The sequence below is a fragment of the Silene latifolia genome, chromosome 1, assembly GCF_048544455.1.
Source record: "Silene latifolia isolate original U9 population chromosome 1, ASM4854445v1, whole genome shotgun sequence".
In the NCBI taxonomy this organism is placed as follows: domain Eukaryota; kingdom Viridiplantae; phylum Streptophyta; class Magnoliopsida; order Caryophyllales; family Caryophyllaceae; genus Silene; species Silene latifolia.
The window spans coordinates 172,949,511-172,969,918 of record NC_133526.1 but is presented as its reverse complement, the minus strand read 5'-3'; the positions used below and the strand labels follow the sequence as shown (position 1 = coordinate 172,969,918).

The window sequence follows — 20,408 nt, the reverse complement described above, 5'->3', positions numbered from 1 at the left end:
ATGATATTTAAAATTTTCACAGTGGAAAATATGACTAAAGTTATACATACCCTCTATGGAGTTACACATATTGTTTTGAGAAGTTATTAACAGCCAGTATGAAGTTAGTCATACTTCAATATGAAATAAGAAGAACTGTGCAACTCCATAGCACAACCCCAATAACTCCTATGTTATTCTCATACATATACTTCTACCTGAGCAGGAAATAATCTTGGACTTTGTACGAAACCCTGTCCAACAAACACAGAACACCGAAAAGTTGTACAATGTGTGGGACGTCTTGTAATCGACAAGTGGATCGATTTCAAACTTGAAGGTCGATTTAATCTTCGTACCCATTAAGGTCGAAGCCCATTATGCATGTGCGTGTATCAACTTTAATTCACGTATGATTGATCTTCTTGACAATAAGTACTACTCAAATCCGGGCCAGTCGGAGATATGCAAAGCGTGTCACATAATTGTAAGTGGAGGTGACATATAATTACGTTCAACTCAAAAGTGTTGTTACCGCTTTACAATTTCACTTTTGACGTTTCTTGTTTGTGCCACGCGAGCCTCATGAGCGACTATCTGGAATCTAGGGACGAAGACAAAGGGAAATTCATACCGGATTACCAGTTTCGTCAGATCCAGTTTGCTTGGCAGAAACAAACGATCAACGACACCGAGTCTGGCTTGTTCACAATGATGCACATGTTAATGTACGAGGGTGATACTTTTGGTCATGTTGATCTTGAGAGGAAGGTGAACCGTCGATATTTGGTAATCCAGCTGGCAGCGACCCTTGTCCTAGCTGATGTGAACATCATCGGGAAAGGAGTTCTGACCAAGGTCAACGGTTTCATTGGCGAGAAATACCAGATCCTCAAGCAACTAGAAGCCAGACGAAAAATGGCGCGGAAAGCAGAGAAAAAACACGGGTAAAAATATAATGTATTTTCATTCATTTTGTAGTCTCTGTTTTGCAACTTTAGTATGTTGTCAAGAAACTCCTTATCAACTTAGACAACTTTTTGGGAATAGATTATTATTATATCATCTTGGTCTGTTATAGTTAAAATCCAAGTTATGCATACAAGGGTAAAAGTTACACGTAATTAGAAGTGTTATATAGATAAGTATAAGAGTTATACACTCTGTGAAGTAAAGTTATCCAAATTGTGTACAAGAGTTATACAACACATGACTGCAGTTATGAAAAAGGCAAAATTTAATAGGCTATGAGTTATACAAAAAATGCTAAGAGTTATACGTTGAAGGCTTTAGTCAAATATATCCACAATTTTACAAACAAGGGCACATAATTAGAAGTATTATACAGATAACTATAAGATTTATACAATCTGTGAAGTAAAATTATCCAAATTGTGTAAAAGAGTTATACAACAAATGACTGCAGTTGTGAAAAGCTAGCTACTGAATACCAAGTTATGAAGTAAAGTTATCCAAATTGTGTAAAAGAGTTATATAACATTAGCTTGAAATTGCACATTCATATTACTGAAGTTATACAATCTGGAAGTTGAAGTTACCAAATTACATCATTTAAGTGCAAACTCCATTCAAAATAGACAAAAGCTAGCTCATCGAATACCCTTCCGTCTCACCGATTTTTTACCTTTTAAAGAAAAAAAGATTGTAAATAATTTGTTGAGACAGAGGTATTTTTCTACTGCCTACTACTACAGCCTGTTAAGTTTCTCTATTCTTCTTCGCCGTCGTCTTCTTCTTCTTCTTCTTCTACTCCTTCAGATGCTGGTGAAGACGATGGATGCTCAGAAAATGGGTTAGGGCAATTCTGTTTATCGTGGTGTGCCATTTCTTTGCAGTTATTACACATGCGCTTTGACTTACAAGCCAAGGCAATGGCTTTAGCCTTAGCTGACACCATTCTTTTACCGCTGCCTTTGTTTTTGGATTGTTTTGGTGGAAGTATTGTTACCTCGTCACTGGCGGGGCAACCAAGAATTTGCTCCAATTCCTGGTGCTTAGTCAAAACTTTCTTGTACGGTAAAAGTTTCTCCTTGAACTCTCTAATTAAGGAGCTTAAGTTCACAACTTCAGTCACACTTATGCCACGAAGTAAACCAATGGTCGCATGAACTTCTGACCACAACTTCACCATCTCAACTTCTTTTCCATCAGCGCTACCATTTGAATCCGTTTTTTCACCATCACATTCTGATAATCTGAATTGCAATGCATCTTTTCTTCATCTTGTAGAAACGTAATCATCTAGAATTATCTTCTTGCCGTTAGCCGATAAAATCCATACTATATGTCGGCACAGAATTCCCATCCTTTCAAACATCATACAGCTGCACCGTGCAGCCAATGTCCCTGTAATCAAATTAAATTATGACTTACTGTCATCTAAATAACGTCTCCATCCATATAGTAGTTGAAGTATACATATAATAATAAGACTTATACATTATGAAAGTAGAGTTATACATATGGCAACAAGAGTTATACATTCTGAAAGTAGAGTTATACATATAATAACAAGAGTTATACATTCTGAAAACTAAAGTTATTCAAAATGTAATAAGATTTATACTACAAATAACTGCAGTTCAATGAACAATTGTATAACTTCTATGTTCAGACAATGTAACTTTGGCACGATATCTAGCAACTTCAGTGAACTACCACATAGATAAAGATTATGCCAAAATGGTGTTACCTGGGTTGTACTCTACGTTGAAACTTTTCTCTCTGCTTGAATCCTTAACGACAGTCACTTCAACTCCATCGACTTCAACATAGCCCCCGGTCTTACATGTATCGATTGAGCAAATGACCTCTAGTTGAAATTCCTTGAAAACCTCACGGGTATAAAGATTTGACGCGTATTCCTCTATTGGTAAATGCGTCCCCCTTGTTGGTGTTGAGTATCGGTTTTCATGGTCAAGTCTCTTCTGCGTATGTCGTTGATGGTCCATAGCGCTTTCAAAACGCATCCAAAACTCCACTAACGTACCTGACTACTGCTTAAACTTCTTAAAAAAACTATTAATGCTCTCTGATCTCTAGGTTGTCGTCATTACACCACCCATATTCAAGTCCCTGCAATGCGCCATCACCCATTGGCTACTTTTATCGTACGCTTCTGTAAACCACTCTTCGTTCATAAGACCATGCGCTTCCATTATTTCTGCCCACCTAACATCAAAGTCGTCTGCTTCTAGGTTGTCGTCCCATATAATGTTGTTCAATTTCTCAAGGAACTCCTTATAATCCTCCCTTGTCACCCCGAACTTCGTTGGCACCTTGTTCATTATATGCCACATGCAAAATCGGTGGTGTGCAGTCTTGAAGGCAAGGGGTACGGCCTTAATAATGCCCGCATCCTGATCTGTGATAATTTACTCGGGCTCCTTTCTACCCATAGCATTCAAAAACCTGTTGAAAACCCACTGGAAGGATTCATGGTCTTCATGGGCAATCAATGCCCCACAGAATGTTACTGATCGCTTATGGTGATTTATACCAGTGAATGGCATGAAAATCATATCGTACTTGTTTGTCGAGTATGTTGGGTCGTATGACACTGCATCTCCAAAAACGGAGTAGTTCCTTCTAGCTGTTCTGTCAGCCCAGATTGCCCTTCGAAGGCTATTATCCTTGTCAACTTCATAATCAAAATAAAACCCCTGCCTATTTTGTGCCATATTCTTGAACCGGTCTATGAACAATTGACCATCCCGTTTATGGATGAAGCATTTCACATCTCGGTGGAAGTTCTTAAAATCAGTTAAGGATGCACCAATGTTCTCGAACCCGTTTACAAGTTCCTTACACATGTTGTATGTCCTAGTTGCTCCTATCCTCAACTGTAGTGAACAACATATCCTGATCAGTGCTGACTAATAATAAAAAATTCCTCAACTATAACTCTTACACCTTTTCGTATAACTTCATGAAACATATGCATAACTCCATTCATTGATTGTGCAACTTCTTATTATTTATAACTCTTACATCTGAAAGTATAACCTTCACTGCGATTATGTATAACTCTAACAACTTTCTATGTAACTCTAAGGCTGTTATAAATTATTCTAGAATGTTAAAAAATATTTAGAAGTTTCACAATCAATTACTCGAGGTTTACATAACTCTAAGATCTTGGTGTATAACTTTAGACCACACTACGTATGTATAACACCAACGAGTCTTGTTTTCCATTCAATTATTGGAGGTTTGATTAATAGTGTACAACTCTAAGCAGAGAATGTATAACTATATGCATATAATGCATAACTCTAAGAATATAATGTACAACTTTAATCATATAATGTATAACTCTACGCATATAATGTATAACTCTAGGCATATAATGTATAACCCTCTACATCCTATAACTTCAATTAATGAATGTATAAATTAAGCTATAACATGAATAACTATATCAAAATTGGTTGTTTAGTAATATTTTTTATGCAAAATTTAGGGTTAGAATTACAGGAGTTATGTACTGTTACTGAAGTCAGAGGAAATTGTCAAAGAGTTATACAAAAAACCACCGGAGTTATAACATGATGAATATAAAATTTTATGGTCCAAGAATATAATGTTTAACCTGAAGCTAATATGGGTAAGAGTTATACATATATGGGTAAGAGTTTTACTTAAACCCACTGAAATTATAATTCGTCCTTTATCAAACTTTTAAATTTCCATCACTTTTGCCATGAACAACAAGCTACCAAAATGAAAGAACAAATTTGATGAACACCATAAAAGAACAATTATACCAAATTTAATGAACACCATGAAGAATAATGAATCGACACAAATGAAATAACAACACCATCAAGCTAAAATTACATATAGCATTTTATTCATGAACATCAAGCTACAACAATAACTAAGACACAAATAAGAAAGCAAATAACTCACCATCGACGGCAACTTCAATCTGCATATGATCCATTTCACAAACACTGACCATCATTTTGATTGTCTTTCTCTGATGAACAATGACAAATTATTTATCTTCAACAAAGCGAATGAAATTTATCCGGAAACATGAAGTAGTTATACAGTGGGAATGAAATTTCTCTTATTTTATTTTTTGATGATTTATAATGGATTTTACAGAATTTTGGATGCTTTTGAATGTTGATTTTATGGGTTTTGCTTTTTGAGAGATTTTGAATGGTGAAAGAAAAGGGAAGCATGCAAAATGAATTATTAGTCTTTATTTATTCCTTTTGTCCGCTGGATTTGTCTTTGCAAGAAGTACACAAATAGTGCATTGTCTACCCTCTCTCATACAATCAGCATTTCCTTTTTTTTTTTGCTCTTAAAACGGCGCCCTCTCTCCTTATGTCATCCATTGAATCTGTAATACCCCGTATCTTATATCGTTAATTGAGTTGTATTTTATATCGTTAGTTGAGGCGAGATAATTGTTTAGTCGTTTGTCATCGTAAACTTGTTAAGACGGGTCTAACTGAACGAATCACGTCAACAAATTCCTTTCTACACTTACCCATTTACCCGTTGACCCAAGCCCATTTACCCATGACTCAATTAATCTAAGTTAACCTAATTCTACCCTAACCCTACAAAACCCCACTCCCTCACCCGCCTATCACCTAGCAGCGGCACATTTCCCAACAAACACACAAATCGAGAGAGGGAGAGTGAGCGTAGGTGTTGTCGGAGCAGCAAGGAGGGCCTTAGGGTGGTAGTCGACATCCATAGTCAATCCTGGTGGCTGTTTAGGTGGCGGAAAAAGGTATGGGTGCAACTTCCTCTTTTATTTTCGTTTTCTGTCAGGTTTTTATTGGTGTTGTCGTGACTCAGGGAAGGGGTGTTGGTGTCTGGTGTCGGGGATATGGTACTGGGTGGTTTGGGTCGTCTCTTTTGGTGGCGGTTAGGGAGGTTCTTGGCGGCAGAATTGGCGGCGAGAGGGGTTGTTGACAGGGTAGATCACACGGGTACTGCAGGGGGGTTTCAGGCGGGTTTTAGATGCTTAGGTTGGGGTGGCACCACCGTGGACTCGGGGGAGGTCGAAATGGTGGTGTCACGGTGTCTGGGTGCGTGGGTTGACGGCGTCCAGGGCTGTGGTGGTTTGGGCAGAGGTAGGGGATGGCTGCGGTGGCTGTGTGTCGAGGACAGGGGGGTGTTTGGTGAGGCACGGTGGTGAACCAGGCCAAATGACGGCTCTGGTTCGACTCACCGGCGGCAGTCGACCAGGCTGGGGTCGGTTGTTGGTGGTGGGGTCGAAGAGGGGAGCAAGCTTGGCGGTGTTCGTGGTGGTTTAAGGTGGCGCGTAAGGGGTGTGAGAGAGAGGGAAGGTGCGGGTTGTAGAGACGGGTTGGTAGTGTTAGTGAGTGTTGTTTTTAATTCCTTTAAACGTAAAAAAATTGTTTTATCACTTATTATATCGTACCCTTGTTTAGCTAATTAATTCCCGAGTTATTTAAATGTTTAGAGACGGGTTTGAGTCGGGTTGGTAAAATAGAAAACTGTTAGATCGGGAAAGTTTCCATTTAAGGAAACTTTCCATTTTAAGAAGTTTCTATTTTTAGTAACTTTCTATTTTGGGAACGGGAATGGTTTAAGTAATTGTTTATTATTTATTTATCTTTCAGAGGGCGAATTTGTTGTGGAATATTACTGAGCACCCGACCTTTTGACTGCAATACTGAGGTAGGGGAATACACTGATTGAATACTTATGATTATAAGAATTGGCATGTTGGTGATTATATGACATACTTGATTATCTAATTATCCTGTTGAGCATTATTGTTTCATATTTTCATACATTGCATTTGCATCGGAGTTGGAGTTGGAGGAGGTGAGTTAGTGTGATTAAGGCCCGGGCGGGTTGCAGACTTGCCCTGGTGTCCTCAACAAGGAAATGGCGAGATCGACTACGGTCAATATATTTATAGTCTACCGGGGATCGGTATGGCTGGGCGTGCCGGGGATGTGTGTGATGGAGTTGAATGGAGGAGCATAGCATTGCATTCTTTATTACATTGTATTACCTACTCAACCTCGCGGTTGACCCTGTGTATTCGTGTATGCCTGTGATGATCCTTTTAATGGGAGCAGATTGACAAAGTTGTTGAGACATTGGGAGCCGGGCAGGAGAGAGCATGGATCACTTGACTTAGAGCTAGCTCACTTTTATTTTGCTTAGTTGTCAGACTTTATTTTTAAGTTAAGACATATTTTATTTCCGTTGTAAACATTATAAACTTTAATTTAAAGTACTGTTATCTTTCCTTTGTTATCTATCGCCTCGGATTCCGAGATGGTAACACCCTTCTTTATCCGAGGAGTCCTAGCGCAGGCCCTTAAATAAATGGGGTGTTACAAAGTGGTATCGTGAGCGAACGATCTTCGAGGCCTAAACCAATGAATCCAATGAATATAGGAAGAGTCTAAATAAAATGAACCCCGGGACAAAACTGTTAGGAGCACACTAAAGGTAAGGGATGAGTTAGGGGCCCCCTCACACCGAACCATTGGCCCTCTCAGTTTGACCCGGGAACCCAGAGTGCAAATGAGAGGAAGGGTAGAGAAGTCGCATGATGATGAGTATAACTTCATATATCGTTGCCTAGGTGTTAACTGATTAAAATGTTAATTGTTGCATAAAAGTTGGTAGGAGGTTGTGGCATAATACTTTGCATGTTTTAAGGTTGATTTATACTTATACCTCTATAAAGTCGTGTTAGAAGGCTATGTCTAGTGATATGCGGTTATGTGACCCCTAAACCATGCTAGATAGACAAGTAGGATAAGAGTGATAGAATTGGCTAGAATTGCCAAGGTGTTTTTGTGTTGCAGCTAATTCCTAAAATTTTCTTGTAGTCATGCCTCCAAAAAGGAACACGGCTGTAAACATCACCCAGGAAGAGTTAGACCGGTTAATAGCTGAGAATGAGGCCCTAAAGGCCAAAAGAATGGACCCTGCTAAGATGAGTACAATAGTGGCGAGGCATAACCCTACCTTCTTCACTGGAGAGAGGGAACCTCACTTGCTGGGAGATTGGTGTTGGGAGTTCACCAACCTATTCGAGCTGATAGCTTGTCCTGAAGAGCTGCAAGTAGACCAAGCTGCACACTACCTCAGGGCCACAGCTGGAGAGTGGTGGAATCGGAACAAGGCGGAGATTCGACATGTTGCTAGGGATGTTGAGGAAGGGTACGTGTCTTGGTTAGAATTTCAGGTGATATTAACGGACCAGTTCATGCCAGAGTTCAGGAAAGCTAAGCTGAGGGAGGAGTTCGATACGTTTAAGATGACAGAGGACATGACAGTGGAAACATACCATAGAAAGTTCCGACTGTTGGCTTCGTATATCGATGATTTTGCAAAGAATGAGACCATATTGGCTATGAGGTTTGAGAGGGGTTTGACGGTGGATATCAAAAAGAGACTCACGGCAGCTCCACCTACCACCGTTCAAGACATCTATCTGAGGGCTGGTGCTGCTGAAAGGCTCTCCGAGCAGATCAAGGAGGATAAGAAAGGAAAAGCTGAGAAGAGGAAGTCGAAATCGTCGGCGATAATACGAGGCCAAGAAGCCGATTCAGGCAAGTTCAGTGGATACTCCACCAATAGTGCTCCTGGAGGGATGAGGAATCAAAGCGGAGGCAGTTTCAGAGGTGCTGGTATTGGAGGTAATGCGTCCAGGATCACTTGTTTCGGGTGTGGGAAGTTGGGACACAGGAAATTCGAGTGCCGAAGTTCTGGAGGAAACCAATCTGGGGGCTTCCGAACACCTACATCTGGGTTCAGTGGGTCTCGGACAGTGGGATCAGGATACAGCAGCTACCGTACTCCTAACACTGGCTATGGAGGAGGTGCCCGATCTGGGGCAAGTAACAGTTATCAAGGAAGCTACAACAACTACCAGAACCGTAGCCAGCAAAACCAGTCCAGCGGGGGTGGTAATTTCCAGAGGAACCAGAACGAGGGGAACAAGCAACCCAACACCGCTTCGTCGAGTCAGTCTGGAGCTAAGTCCAGTGGCAAGCTCTTTGCCATGGGGAAAGAAGCAGCAAAGGAGGATGCACATGTCGTGACTGGTACATTTCTTGTCAACTCTAAACCCACCTTTGTGTTATTCGATTCTGGTGCCACACATTCATTCATATCTAGGGAGCATGTTAGAGCCTTAAACCTTTCTACATATGATAGAGTGGTCGATTCTGTTATAGTACCTTCGGGAGAGTCTGCGCCTTGTGATAAAATCTATACCGTGTACCTATTCGGATTGGGGAGGTTGTCTTTCTCGTGACCTTATGGAGTTTCCTTTGGGTGGGTTCGAGGTGATTTTAGGGATGGATTGGTTGGGGAAGTACAAAGTTTTCATTGACTGTTACCAAAAGAAGATATCTCTGAGAGGACCTAAAGGAGTCAGAGTAACCTACAAGGGATACATGATCAAACCCAAAGTCAAATTTATCTCTGTAAACACCCTAAAATCGAGTCTGAGGAAGGGAGACCAGTTGATCTTATGCCAGATTTGGGATAGAGAGTCTGAGACCCCTAGGATTTCTGACATACCTGTGGTGAGAGACTTTGAGGGGTATTTAGGAAGAGATCCCGGGCTACCACCTAAACGCGACGTGGACTTCTCCATTGATCTAAAGCCGGGAGCTGGACCTATTTCTAAACCACCGTACCGTATGGGACCAAAAGAGATGGAAGAATTAAAGAAGCAATTGGATGAGTTGGCTGAGAAGGGTTATATTCGGCCCAGTGTTTCACCTTGGGGAGCGCCTGTCCTATTCGTCAAGAAAAAAGACGGGAGTTTGAGGCTGTGTGTGGATTACCGAGAGCTGAACAACGTGACTGTCAAGAACCGATATCCATTGCCAAGGATCGATGATTTGTTTGACCAATTGAGTGGGGCTGGAGTATTCTCGAAGATCGACCTGAGATCGGGGTATCATCAACTGAGGATAAAGAACGAGGATATCCCTAAGACTGCATTCAGAACCAGATATGGACACTACGAATTCGTGGTCATGCCCTTCGGATTGACCAATGCGCCAGCTGTGTTTATGGACCTGATGAATCGGGTGTTCAATCCGTACCTGGACAAGTTCGTGGTTGTATTCATCGATGATATTTTGGTTTACTCCAAGAACGAGGAAGAGCACGAGGAGCATCTCAGGATAGTATTAAAAACTTTGGCAGAGAATCAGTTGTATGCCAAGTTGAGTAAGTGCGAGTTCTGGTTGAAGAAAGTTGCCTTTTTGGGGCATGTGATTTCCAAGGAAGGGGTGTCAGTGGATCCTAGCAAGATCGAGGCCGTGACTAGATGGCAGAGCCCAAAGAATGTGGGCGAAATTCGAAGCTTCTTGGGACTAGCTGGGTACTACAGGAGGTTTGTCAAAGACTTTTCGAAGATAGCAAAACCCTTGACGTCTCTAATGAGGAAGGAGAATCGGTTCGTTTGGGACGAGAGTTGTGAGAAGGCTTTCTTAACACTCAAGGAGCGCCTAACCACAGCTCCTATCCTTGCCTTGCCAGATGGGAATGATAACTTTGAAGTGTATACCGATGCTTCCAAGAAAGGGTTGGGGTGTGTATTGATGCAGAACGGGAAGGTAATCGCGTATGCTTCGCGACAGCTGAAGACCTATGAGGAGAATTACCCTACCCATGATCTAGAGTTGGGGGCCGTGGTGTTTGCTCTCAAGTTGTGGCGACATTATCTCTATGGGGCAACCTTCAAGGTATTCTCTGACCATAAGAGCCTGAAGTATATCTATACTCAGAAGGAGCTGAACATGAGACAAAGGAGATGGATCGAGTTGATTGGCGACTATGACATGGACTTACTCTATCATGAAGGAAAAGCGAATGTCGTAGCCGATGCTTTAAGTCGGAAGTCTATCCATGCCCTAACCAGTGCCAGATCCAGGGTGAGAATGGTCGGTGAGCTAAGGCAGATGGGGATTTACATGATCCGACGAGGTGAGACCGTTGGGGATATGACAGTTGAGCCGGAGTTGTACGAGGAGATCCGAGAACTACAAAAAGGGGATGCTAGAATCCAGAAGTGGCGCAATGAGGTAGAGCAGGCAGGTGCGGAGCCTTACTCTAAATTCAGCATCCATGCAGATGGGAGCTTGAGGTTTGGGCAGAGGTGGTGTGTGCCAGCTAATGAGGAACTGAAGAAGAAAATCCTCACAGAAGCACATGCTACTCCATATTCTGTACACCCTGGAGGGGATAAGTTATACAAGGACCTCAAAAAGACGTTTTGGTGGCCTAATATGAAGAAGGAAGTCGCTGAGTTCGTATCTCGATGTTTAACATGCCAGAGAGTAAAGGGTGAGCACAAGAGACCACAAGGGAAGGTTCAGCCGCTAGATGTGCCAGAGTGGAAGTGGGAGAGTATCTCCATGGACTTCATCGTCGGGTTGCCTCGGACACAAAGGGGTAACAACATGATTTGGGTGATCGTCGACAGATTGACCAAGTCAGCCCACTTTATTCCCATGAAAGATACTTGGAGTAAGGCTGAGTTGGCTAAGGCTTATGTGCAGTACGTGGTTAAGTTGCACGGTGTGCCTAAGGATATCGTCTCCGACAGAGATTCTAGGTTCCTATCCAAGTTCTGGCAGGAATTACAGTCTTTGATGGGTACTCAACTGAAGATGAGCACCGCTTTTCATCCTGCTACCGACGGTCAGACAGAGAGGACTATTCAGACCCTCGAGGATATGTTGAGAGCTTGTGTTCTAGAGTTTGGCGGATCGTGGGAGGACAGACTGGGATTGATCGAGTTTTCTTACAACAACAGTTATCATACTAGCATTGGGATGGCACCTTTTGAGGCACTTTATGGTAGGAAATGCAGGAGTCCTGTGTGTTGGGATGATCGATCAGACGCTGTCGTTTTGGGGCCAGAGATGATTCAGGAGATGGTTGAACAGGTACAGATTATCAGGCAAAAGATGAGAGCTTCTCAGGACAGACAGAAAAGCTATGATGACGCTAGGAGAAGTGAGATCTCTTTCGAGGTGGGAGAGAAGGTACTACTCAAAGTGTCGCCAATGAAGGGAGTCATGAGATTCGGGAAGAGAGGGAAGCTGAGTCAGAAATTCATCGGACCTTATGAGATTTTGGACAGAGTTGGAGAGGTGGCCTATCGTTTAGCCTTGCCACCAGCGTTAGCCAGAGTTCACAATGTCTTTCATGTTTCCCAGTTGCGGAGGTACCTGAGTGATCCATCACATGTGTTGAGTCCTGAGGTGATCGAGGTGGATGAGCAGTTGTCCTATTTAGAGACACCCAAGGAGATTCTGGACAGGAAGGTGAGGAAGACCAGGAATGGGGAGACAGCTTTGGTGAAAGTCTTGTGGACTAACCACAATGTTGAGGAAGCTACATGGGAGACTGAGGCTTCCATGAGGGAAAGCTATCCACACCTTTTTGCATGAGGTAAGTTCCGGGACGTAACTTTCTTTTTAGGAGGGTAGAATATAACATTTTGTTTCCGACCTTATCCGACCTTAATCCATGTGTCTTTTACGTGTCTTTTACCCTAGGGAAATTTGTTTTGGGGCCACATCGATGCGTGTGGGGGTTACTAGATGAGTGAACTTCGGAACGAAGTTCATTTTAAGGGGGGAAGACTGTAATACCCCGTATCTTATATCGTTAATTGAGTTGTATTTTATATCGTTAGTTGAGGCGAGATAATTGTTTAGTCGTTTGTCATCGTAAACTTGTTAAGACGGGTCTAACTGAACGAATCACGTCAACAAATTCCTTTCTACACTTACCCATTTACCCGTTGACCCAAGCCCATTTACCCATGACTCAATTAATCTAAGTTAACCTAATTCTACCCTAACCCTACAAAACCCCACTCCCTCACCCGCCTATCACCTAGCAGCGGCACATTTCCCAACAAACACACAAATCGAGAGAGGGAGAGTGAGCGTAGGTGTTGTCGGAGCAGCAAGGAGGGCCTTAGGGTGGTAGTCGACATCCATAGTATATCCTGGTGGTTGTTTAGGTGGCGGAAAAAGGTATGGGTGCAACTTCCTCTTTTATTTTCGTTTTCTGTCAGGTTTTTATTGGTGTTGTCGTGACTCAGGGAAGGGGTGTTGGTGTCTGGTGTCGAGGATATGGTACTGGGTGGTTTGGGTCGTCTCTTTTGGTGGCGGTTAGGGAGGTTCTTGGCGGCAGAATTGGCGGCGAGAGGGGTTGTTGACAGGGTAGATCACACGGGTACTGCAGGGGGGTTTCAGGCGGGTTTTAGATGCTTAGGTTGGGGTGGCACCACCGTGGACTCGGGGGAGGTCGAAATGGTGGTGTCACGGTGTCTGGGTGCGTGGGTTGACGGCGTCTAGGGCTGTGATGGTTTGGGCAGAGGTAGGGGATGGCTGCGGTGGCTGTGTGTCGAGGACAGGGGGGTGTTTGGTGAGGCACGGTGGTGAACCAGGCCAAATGACGGCTCTGGTTCGACTCACCGGCGGCAGTCGACCAGGCTGGGGTCGGTTGTTGGTGGTGGGGTCGAAGAGGGGAGCAAGCTTGGCGGTGTTCGTGGTGGTTTAAGGTGGCGCGTGAGGGGTGTGAGAGAGAGGGAAGGTGCGGGTTGTAGAGACGGGTTGGTAGTGTTAGTGAGTGTTGTTTTTAATTCCTTTAAACGTAAAAAAAATTGTTTTATCACTTATTATATCGTACCCTTGTTTAGCTAATTAATTCCCGAGTTATTTAAATGTTTAGAGACGGGTTTGAGTCGGGTTGGTAAAATAGAAAACTGTTAGATCGGGAAAGTTTCCATTTAAGGAAACTTTCCATTTTAAGAAGTTTCTATTTTTAGTAACTTTCTATTTTGGGAACGGGAATGGTTTAAGTAATTGTTTATTATTTATTTATCTTTCAAAGGGCGAATTTGTTGTGGAATATTACTGAGCACCCGACCTTTTGACTGCAATACTGAGGTAGGGGAATACACTGATTGAATACTTATGATTATAAGAATTGGCATGTTGGTGATTATATGACATACTTGATTATCTAATTATCCTGTTGAGCATTATTGTTTCATATTTTCATACATTGCATTTGCATCGGAGTTGGAGTTGGAGGAGGTGAGTTAGTGTGATTAAGGCCGGGCGGGTTCTCGCAGACTTGCCCTGGTGTCCTCAACGGTAGCGGATCGACTACGGTCGATATATTTATAGTCTAGGGGATCGGTATGGGCTGGGCGTCTTGGGGATGTGTGTGATGGAGTTGAATGGAGGAGCATAGCATTGCATTCTTTATTACATTGTATTACCTACTCAACCTCGCGGTTGACCCTGTGTATTCGTGTATGCCTGTGATGATCCTTTTAATGGGGAGCAGATTGACAGGTTGTTGAGACATTGGGAGCTGGCAGGGAGAGAGCATGGATCACTTGACTTAGAGCTAGCTCACTTTTATTTTGCTTAGTTGTCAGACTTTATTTTTAAGTTAAGACATATTTTATTTCCGTTGTAAACATTATAAACTTTAATTTAAAGTACTGTTATCTTTCCTTTGTTATCTACTGCCTCGGATTCCCGAGATGGTAACACCCTTCTTTATCTGAGGAGTCCTAGCGCAGGCCCTTAAATAAATGGGGGTGTTACAGAATCCCTTCATCCAAGGATTCTTATAAAGATTTAGGGCCTTATATAGTTATATGATATAAGGGACTTATAAGAACCCTTCTATATATATATATATATATATATATATATATATATATATGCTATAACATTCATTAAGATTAAGAATTCAAAAGTAAGATGAAAGGTTGAAATTAGGTTACGAACTTACAATGAATGGGAGAAGAGGAAAAACAAAAGTGGAGTAAATACATAATAAAACATCTTAAATGTGTTATTATTACTATTATTAGAACATAATTAGACATGAAATATTATAGCATATTAGAAGGTTTTTGAGAGTTGTCATATGTCAATTAAATACTACTCAAGTTAGTCTTTTAATGGTATTTTATAGATGATTTAGTTAGCCATTTAACTATATTTTATAGATAGAACTATATGTCAACGCGGACATCGGCAATCCAAAAATATTTTGGCAAAAAAATTGGGGAATATGATATTTTGAAAATTTTATATGTAGTTGATTCATATATGGGTGGAGTAAAAAACAAGGATTACTAATCCGATTTTGTTTTTTTAAAGAAGGAAAAAGGAGTGGATTAAAAAATAATTTATTGCTAGGTGGCTTTTAGTCGATGTCTATGTGACATTTATAATCCTAGGCGGCTTTTAGTCGATGTCCACGTGATATTTAATAGGTGTTTGAAGTAAACTTTTAATAAAATTTTATACATTGCAGTGACACGCGGGATTAAGATGTGGCATTGCAAATGCATACGTGGCTTTTCCTTATTCTACGTGGCATTGTCTGCGTGATCTTTTGAGGCTAGCCTTTTAATAAGATTTTATAGATATGAGAAGATGAGATAAAAAAAATATGTTGTTTAGAATTCTAAAAGCTGCAAGTGTTAATATCACATAAAGATGGAAACACACGAAAAGACTCTCAATTTATGATATAAATTCAATGGCATTATAGCCTCTAACAGTTACAAGCAAGCTACATGACCATTCAATAAATGGCTCAAACTAATGCAAACACAGAAGACTGATTATCCAGGGGGGGAAATCTAATCTTTCACAAAACGAAAATATCCAATGATTGAAGAATTTTACTAGCCTTAGTATTAATGGATTATAAACATAAATATTATTGACGGACGGTTACAAAAACAATAGGAATACTCCAAACTTAATAACATACATAAATGAGTATATTGAATATGGACCCTTTAGATCTTAACCTTATTACTGCCTGAAACCTAAGACTACTATTTATACAAAGAAAAACTCAGGCAAAGTACTCCACGAAAAACATAACACAGGCCAACAACAACAAACCGAATGGCGCCTCTAATAGCTACAATCTCAAGTTTGATGCCATCAAAATCCCGTTTCCAAATAACAGCCCACCTTACAAGGAAGTGGGAAGTCAAAGAAGCTAACGACGAAAAACCATTATCCTTAGATATGATCTTATTAGACAAAGAGGTATGACAACACTACAATGTAAAAACAACATCCGACATTATACTAACAAATACTTTTATGATGTGCAAACATGATAACCATATACACACAACAATACCGAAGCGTTTGGTAAGCACGTATGAAGGGCAATTACAAGAGGGCAGAATTTATCGACTCTAGCACTTTGAAGTGGTCAAGAATACCAGATCATACAGGCCAGTAAAAACAAACACCAACATCATAAGGTGCACCCCATTCACTTCAATCATAGAAGAACAAGACCAAACACTACCAATACCACTACACAAATTTGAGTTCCACCCACTCCACAAGCTAGATGAACGTTGTAACAAATTCGATTACTTAATAGGTACGTCAAATCATTTTAAGAAACCAAACATGAAAAAATATACCATGACTTCTTATGATTTGCAGATGTGGCTGGCCTACTTAGCATTGTCGAGGACAAGAAGGCGGTCATGACGAAAAATGGGCCTACAACTTTAAGGAACATACAGATCCAGGATGAAAGGTAAGAAAAACAATGAATAACATCATGAAAATTGAGAACGTACATGCATTCAATGGCCTACATCACAAAATACTATGCAGAGAATGCACTGCAAAAATCACATTCTGGGGAGACACTTCAAACATTATTGATGAACGAATTGGAGGGCAAGCTCAAGACAAGGTGATTGTCGTTACATCTCTAAGGGTCGTAACTTTTGAAGGTAAAAGCACACAACTAATGAAATTGAAATGGACAGTACAACTGTATAAAAATGCTTACCACATGTATAAACATGGCTGCAGGGTCTTATCAACTACAATCAACTTTTGGAACCAAATTATGTATCGACTTGAACATACCGGAAGCGAATAACATCCTAGAGAGGTAATTTTAGAAGCCAAAAGACACAATTAAATAGATCAAAGAAAAAGACATGTATATTCTCAACTATATTATTTTATGATTATCTGTGAATATTTCTGATTATACAAGTACTCAAAATATAGGAGACAAGAACCAGTACAAGTGGAGTTTATTAATAACAATGCCCGACAAGGAGAAGAAGAAACAACGGTGACAAACAGGAAAACAATTTCGCAACTTTTAGAAATGGATATCACCAATGAGGTCAGCCTAATCACTTGAAAAAAAGAAACCCAGCGACCCATAATTTACTATGAACATATAGAAAAATAACAACAATGACAAACTGCAAAACTTTGAAACAGAAGGAGATGTTCATATGTCACGGAACCATTTCCGCAATAAGAACAGACATTGACTGGTGGTACCTGCCTTGCACAAATTGCATTACTGGAATCGACGATGAAGGCAAATGTCGCCAATGTAAAGAAACCATATCGTACCCAATGCAACGGTAAACAAAAACACCTTATAAGTGAAAAACTACTTACCGGTACAAATTCAACAAAACCAACAGCTCCCTCTTCATTTTATCAAAACCTTTTAACAATGTTGACTTTACAGGTACAGATTAATGACAACACTAACTGATGGAATAGCTTATGCGGCTCTAATCCTTTTTTGCAAGGAGGCCGAAAAGGTAATAGGCAAGCCAATTGAAAAAATGGTAGCCATGTACGAGGAGCTATGATGAAAACCCAAAAACAACATAACAAAACACAACCACCACCATTTACTAAGAGACTCATTGATTTACAGGATGACGGCAAAACAAATGTTTGTGACGCATTACAGGATTGGAAAAGAATACACATTCAAAGTGAAAGTCGGAATAACCAGATATGGAAAACAGCGAGAATTGAAGGGCCAAAAAATAATTGAACCTGAACATGCAGAACAAAACGAAGAGTCTAAGCAAGAGGGCACTACACAGACAAAGGTAATGACTACTTCAATCCTACGCGGGAACAAAATTACATCCATTGCAATTTGATCAAAATAAGATGCAGGAAAACAGACACCAAAAGGACTATATTCTTCCTCAAGGAGAGGCGATCACAGTGAACACACCGGAGAAGAAAGAAAAAAGAAAGGAAGTAGAAGAGTAAGATTAGTATATGATAACTTTCTCCCATATTTTAGAGGACATTATATTATCAACATTATACTAACACAAGTGTAAACAATCAGATGTGACACCCCACAAAAAGGCAACAACATCGTTCAAACAACCATGGAGAACAAATGGTTTAAGCCAGCCCAAGAGAAAGAGTAACCAGTTGCAACAAAAAGTCGGAAATGAAAACCCCACTCCAAAAATTGCCAGCGTCCAGCTTGAATTTCAATTTAATAGTTAAGCATTAGCGTTCACAACAAACAATAAACACCTAATTATTGATAGTGTTATGGTTCCCTTTTCAAAAATTGAATTCTAATTTATATTTGCTCAGTTAAAGTAATTGTTTGTGTTTAACATGAAGAGTTTTACCTAAGTATAAGTTTAATGCCTCAAAACACATCATAAATACCCAAACACAAGGCTTGCACATTACAATATACTATTTCAATATGTAAAACAGTAAATAAAAAATGAAACTTAATCAGCTCCTACCGATATATAACAAATCCAAAAACCCAAACAATACTGACGAATAAAAAATCGCATACCATTAAAGCACCCGTGATTCTACGGGTCACAAAAGTAGTTATTCATTCATAAACGATGTATTCATATCAAGAGAATGATTACTTTTGATTAAATTAAAATTCCTATTAGGCTAAATCCTCCCAAACCTTCAACTTACATTATTAGTCGTTAATTAATTTGTAGATCATTGTTACAACGTGCATGCCTTTAACTTATTCCTGCACATTAAAATTACTCCGTAACATTATAGTTATTCGTTAGAATATTGAGAAAGTTAGTCACGAAAAACACGAATAAATTTATCATAAATTAACATAATAACAAAAAACTAAAACCTACGTCTATCTCTCATATATGCCATATGAGTAAAATAATGTCTATAAATCATCGAACTATTTAACATTATGTATATACGAAACCTAATACGTTTAAATAGACATTGTGAATGTACGTATATATAAGACAAAAGGCTTGGTTCGTTCTTTGGTGGTAGCAAAGGAACTTACGGTTGCTTACCATTACTCCGTTGTGAGCAATCCTCGTGCATATTGCATACTACACACAACCATGATATCTGCGGAAAATAAAAACCTTAAATTAGCATTTTTACAATAATGAAGAATGTCGTAAATCAATTATAGTGGAAACGTGAAACATGAGTACGCAAATAGTATCCGATTACTCCGTATGTTACACTGCACAGAAGCTATAAGTAATTTGTAATCATAAATTAGCAAGTAAACATGAAGGTCAGATACATCAATACTTCAAATCTACGAAATATAAAATTGTGGTCACGAAAAAATTATAAATAAAGGGAAGGGAAGCCAAAAGACAATCTCAATAACATATATATACTAATACACTTATAGTTTGAATTCCATTGTAACTAAAATTGATCGTTTATGAATCTAATGCTACATATGTGTTTGAAGTCATAGATAACTCTTTTTATTAGAAGTATATTAATCAATATAGTATTCTTATTTGAAGTCCATCTGTAACTGTGAAATTCCATGCAAAGATATAGAAACACAATTTTTTTCTTATCTACTTTACATTAATTTATGACCTCACCAATATTATATTAGCTACCAATATTATATTACTATTAGTTTTCTCTTAATGTTAGACTCTCTATAATCGCTCGAAAAAAAATTTCCTTTATTAATATAGACTAGATTTAATGCCCGTGCGATGCACAGGCCTATTTGTAGTGTGCTATTGTGGATAATGTAGTAATTAAAAAATACTAATAATCGTATGATCTATTTTTTTTTTAAAAAAAAAACACTGTTTATTATTATATCATACTCATTTCCTAGTATCTCTAAAAAGCAAAGAAAGGACGTTTTATCACAAGCTTTAAAATAAAAATAAATTCGATCATTATTTATAATTGACTTCTAATGTTATCAATTACAAATAGAAATTAATATATACCAAAAATATTGCGAAGTACGTATAATATAAGCTTAAGAGTACGCGATTATGGTAAAGGAAGCTTAGGTGTTAGTCTCTCGCGAGATTAATCTTTGCCTATACCGCACATGCATACAACCCTAATATCAACGGGTAAATAATTAAAACATAAATAAAGTTGTGTATAATGATAATATTAGAAACAATTACGTTAGACAGTTCCATGCATACAAACTAAGACATTATGTTGTACCATCTGCTCTTATATTGTTATTTGTGAAGGGACGATCAGGTCGTCAATGTGTCAACGCAATTTTTCTTACGG

The 20,408-nt window shown here is 39.6% G+C and overlaps 2 protein-coding genes across 2 annotated transcripts; both read left to right on the top strand.

The window, feature by feature from the left end:
• The first annotated feature begins 693 nt into the window (after window positions 1-693).
• On the top strand, window positions 694-12,440 carry LOC141587842 (uncharacterized). The gene is made up of 5 exons (XM_074409312.1): window positions 694-926; window positions 5,824-5,957; window positions 7,848-9,011; window positions 9,265-10,209; window positions 10,846-12,440. Exons 1-5 carry the CDS (start codon window positions 694-696, stop codon window positions 12,438-12,440), a joined length of 4,071 nt encoding a protein of 1,356 aa, XP_074265413.1.
• Window positions 12,437-18,473, top strand: LOC141587833 (uncharacterized). The gene is made up of 10 exons (XM_074409304.1): window positions 12,437-12,441; window positions 13,103-13,236; window positions 16,512-16,608; window positions 16,689-16,810; window positions 16,893-16,974; window positions 17,097-17,217; window positions 17,319-17,467; window positions 17,578-17,688; window positions 17,809-17,953; window positions 18,465-18,473. Exons 1-10 carry the CDS (start codon window positions 12,437-12,439, stop codon window positions 18,471-18,473), a joined length of 975 nt encoding a protein of 324 aa, XP_074265405.1.
• Window positions 18,474-20,408: the final 1,935 nt, after the last annotated feature.

Bases quoted from the DNA above. Each gene is read 5' to 3' on its own strand.
- LOC141587842 (XM_074409312.1), top strand. From the start codon at position 694: ATGCACATGTTAATGTACGAGGGTGATACTTTTGGTCATGTTGATCTT. The intron at 5,958-7,847 runs GTACTGCAGGGG...ATTTTCTTGTAG, and splicing joins TGACAGGGTAGATCACACGG to TCATGCCTCCAAAAAGGAAC. The intron at 9,012-9,264 runs GCAAGCTCTTTG...CGGATTGGGGAG, and splicing joins GTCTGGAGCTAAGTCCAGTG to GTTGTCTTTCTCGTGACCTT.
- LOC141587833 (XM_074409304.1), top strand. The intron at 16,609-16,688 runs GTAAGAAAAACA...AATACTATGCAG, and splicing joins ATACAGATCCAGGATGAAAG to AGAATGCACTGCAAAAATCA. The intron at 17,689-17,808 runs GTACGAGGAGCT...GACGCATTACAG, and splicing joins ATTGAAAAAATGGTAGCCAT to GATTGGAAAAGAATACACAT.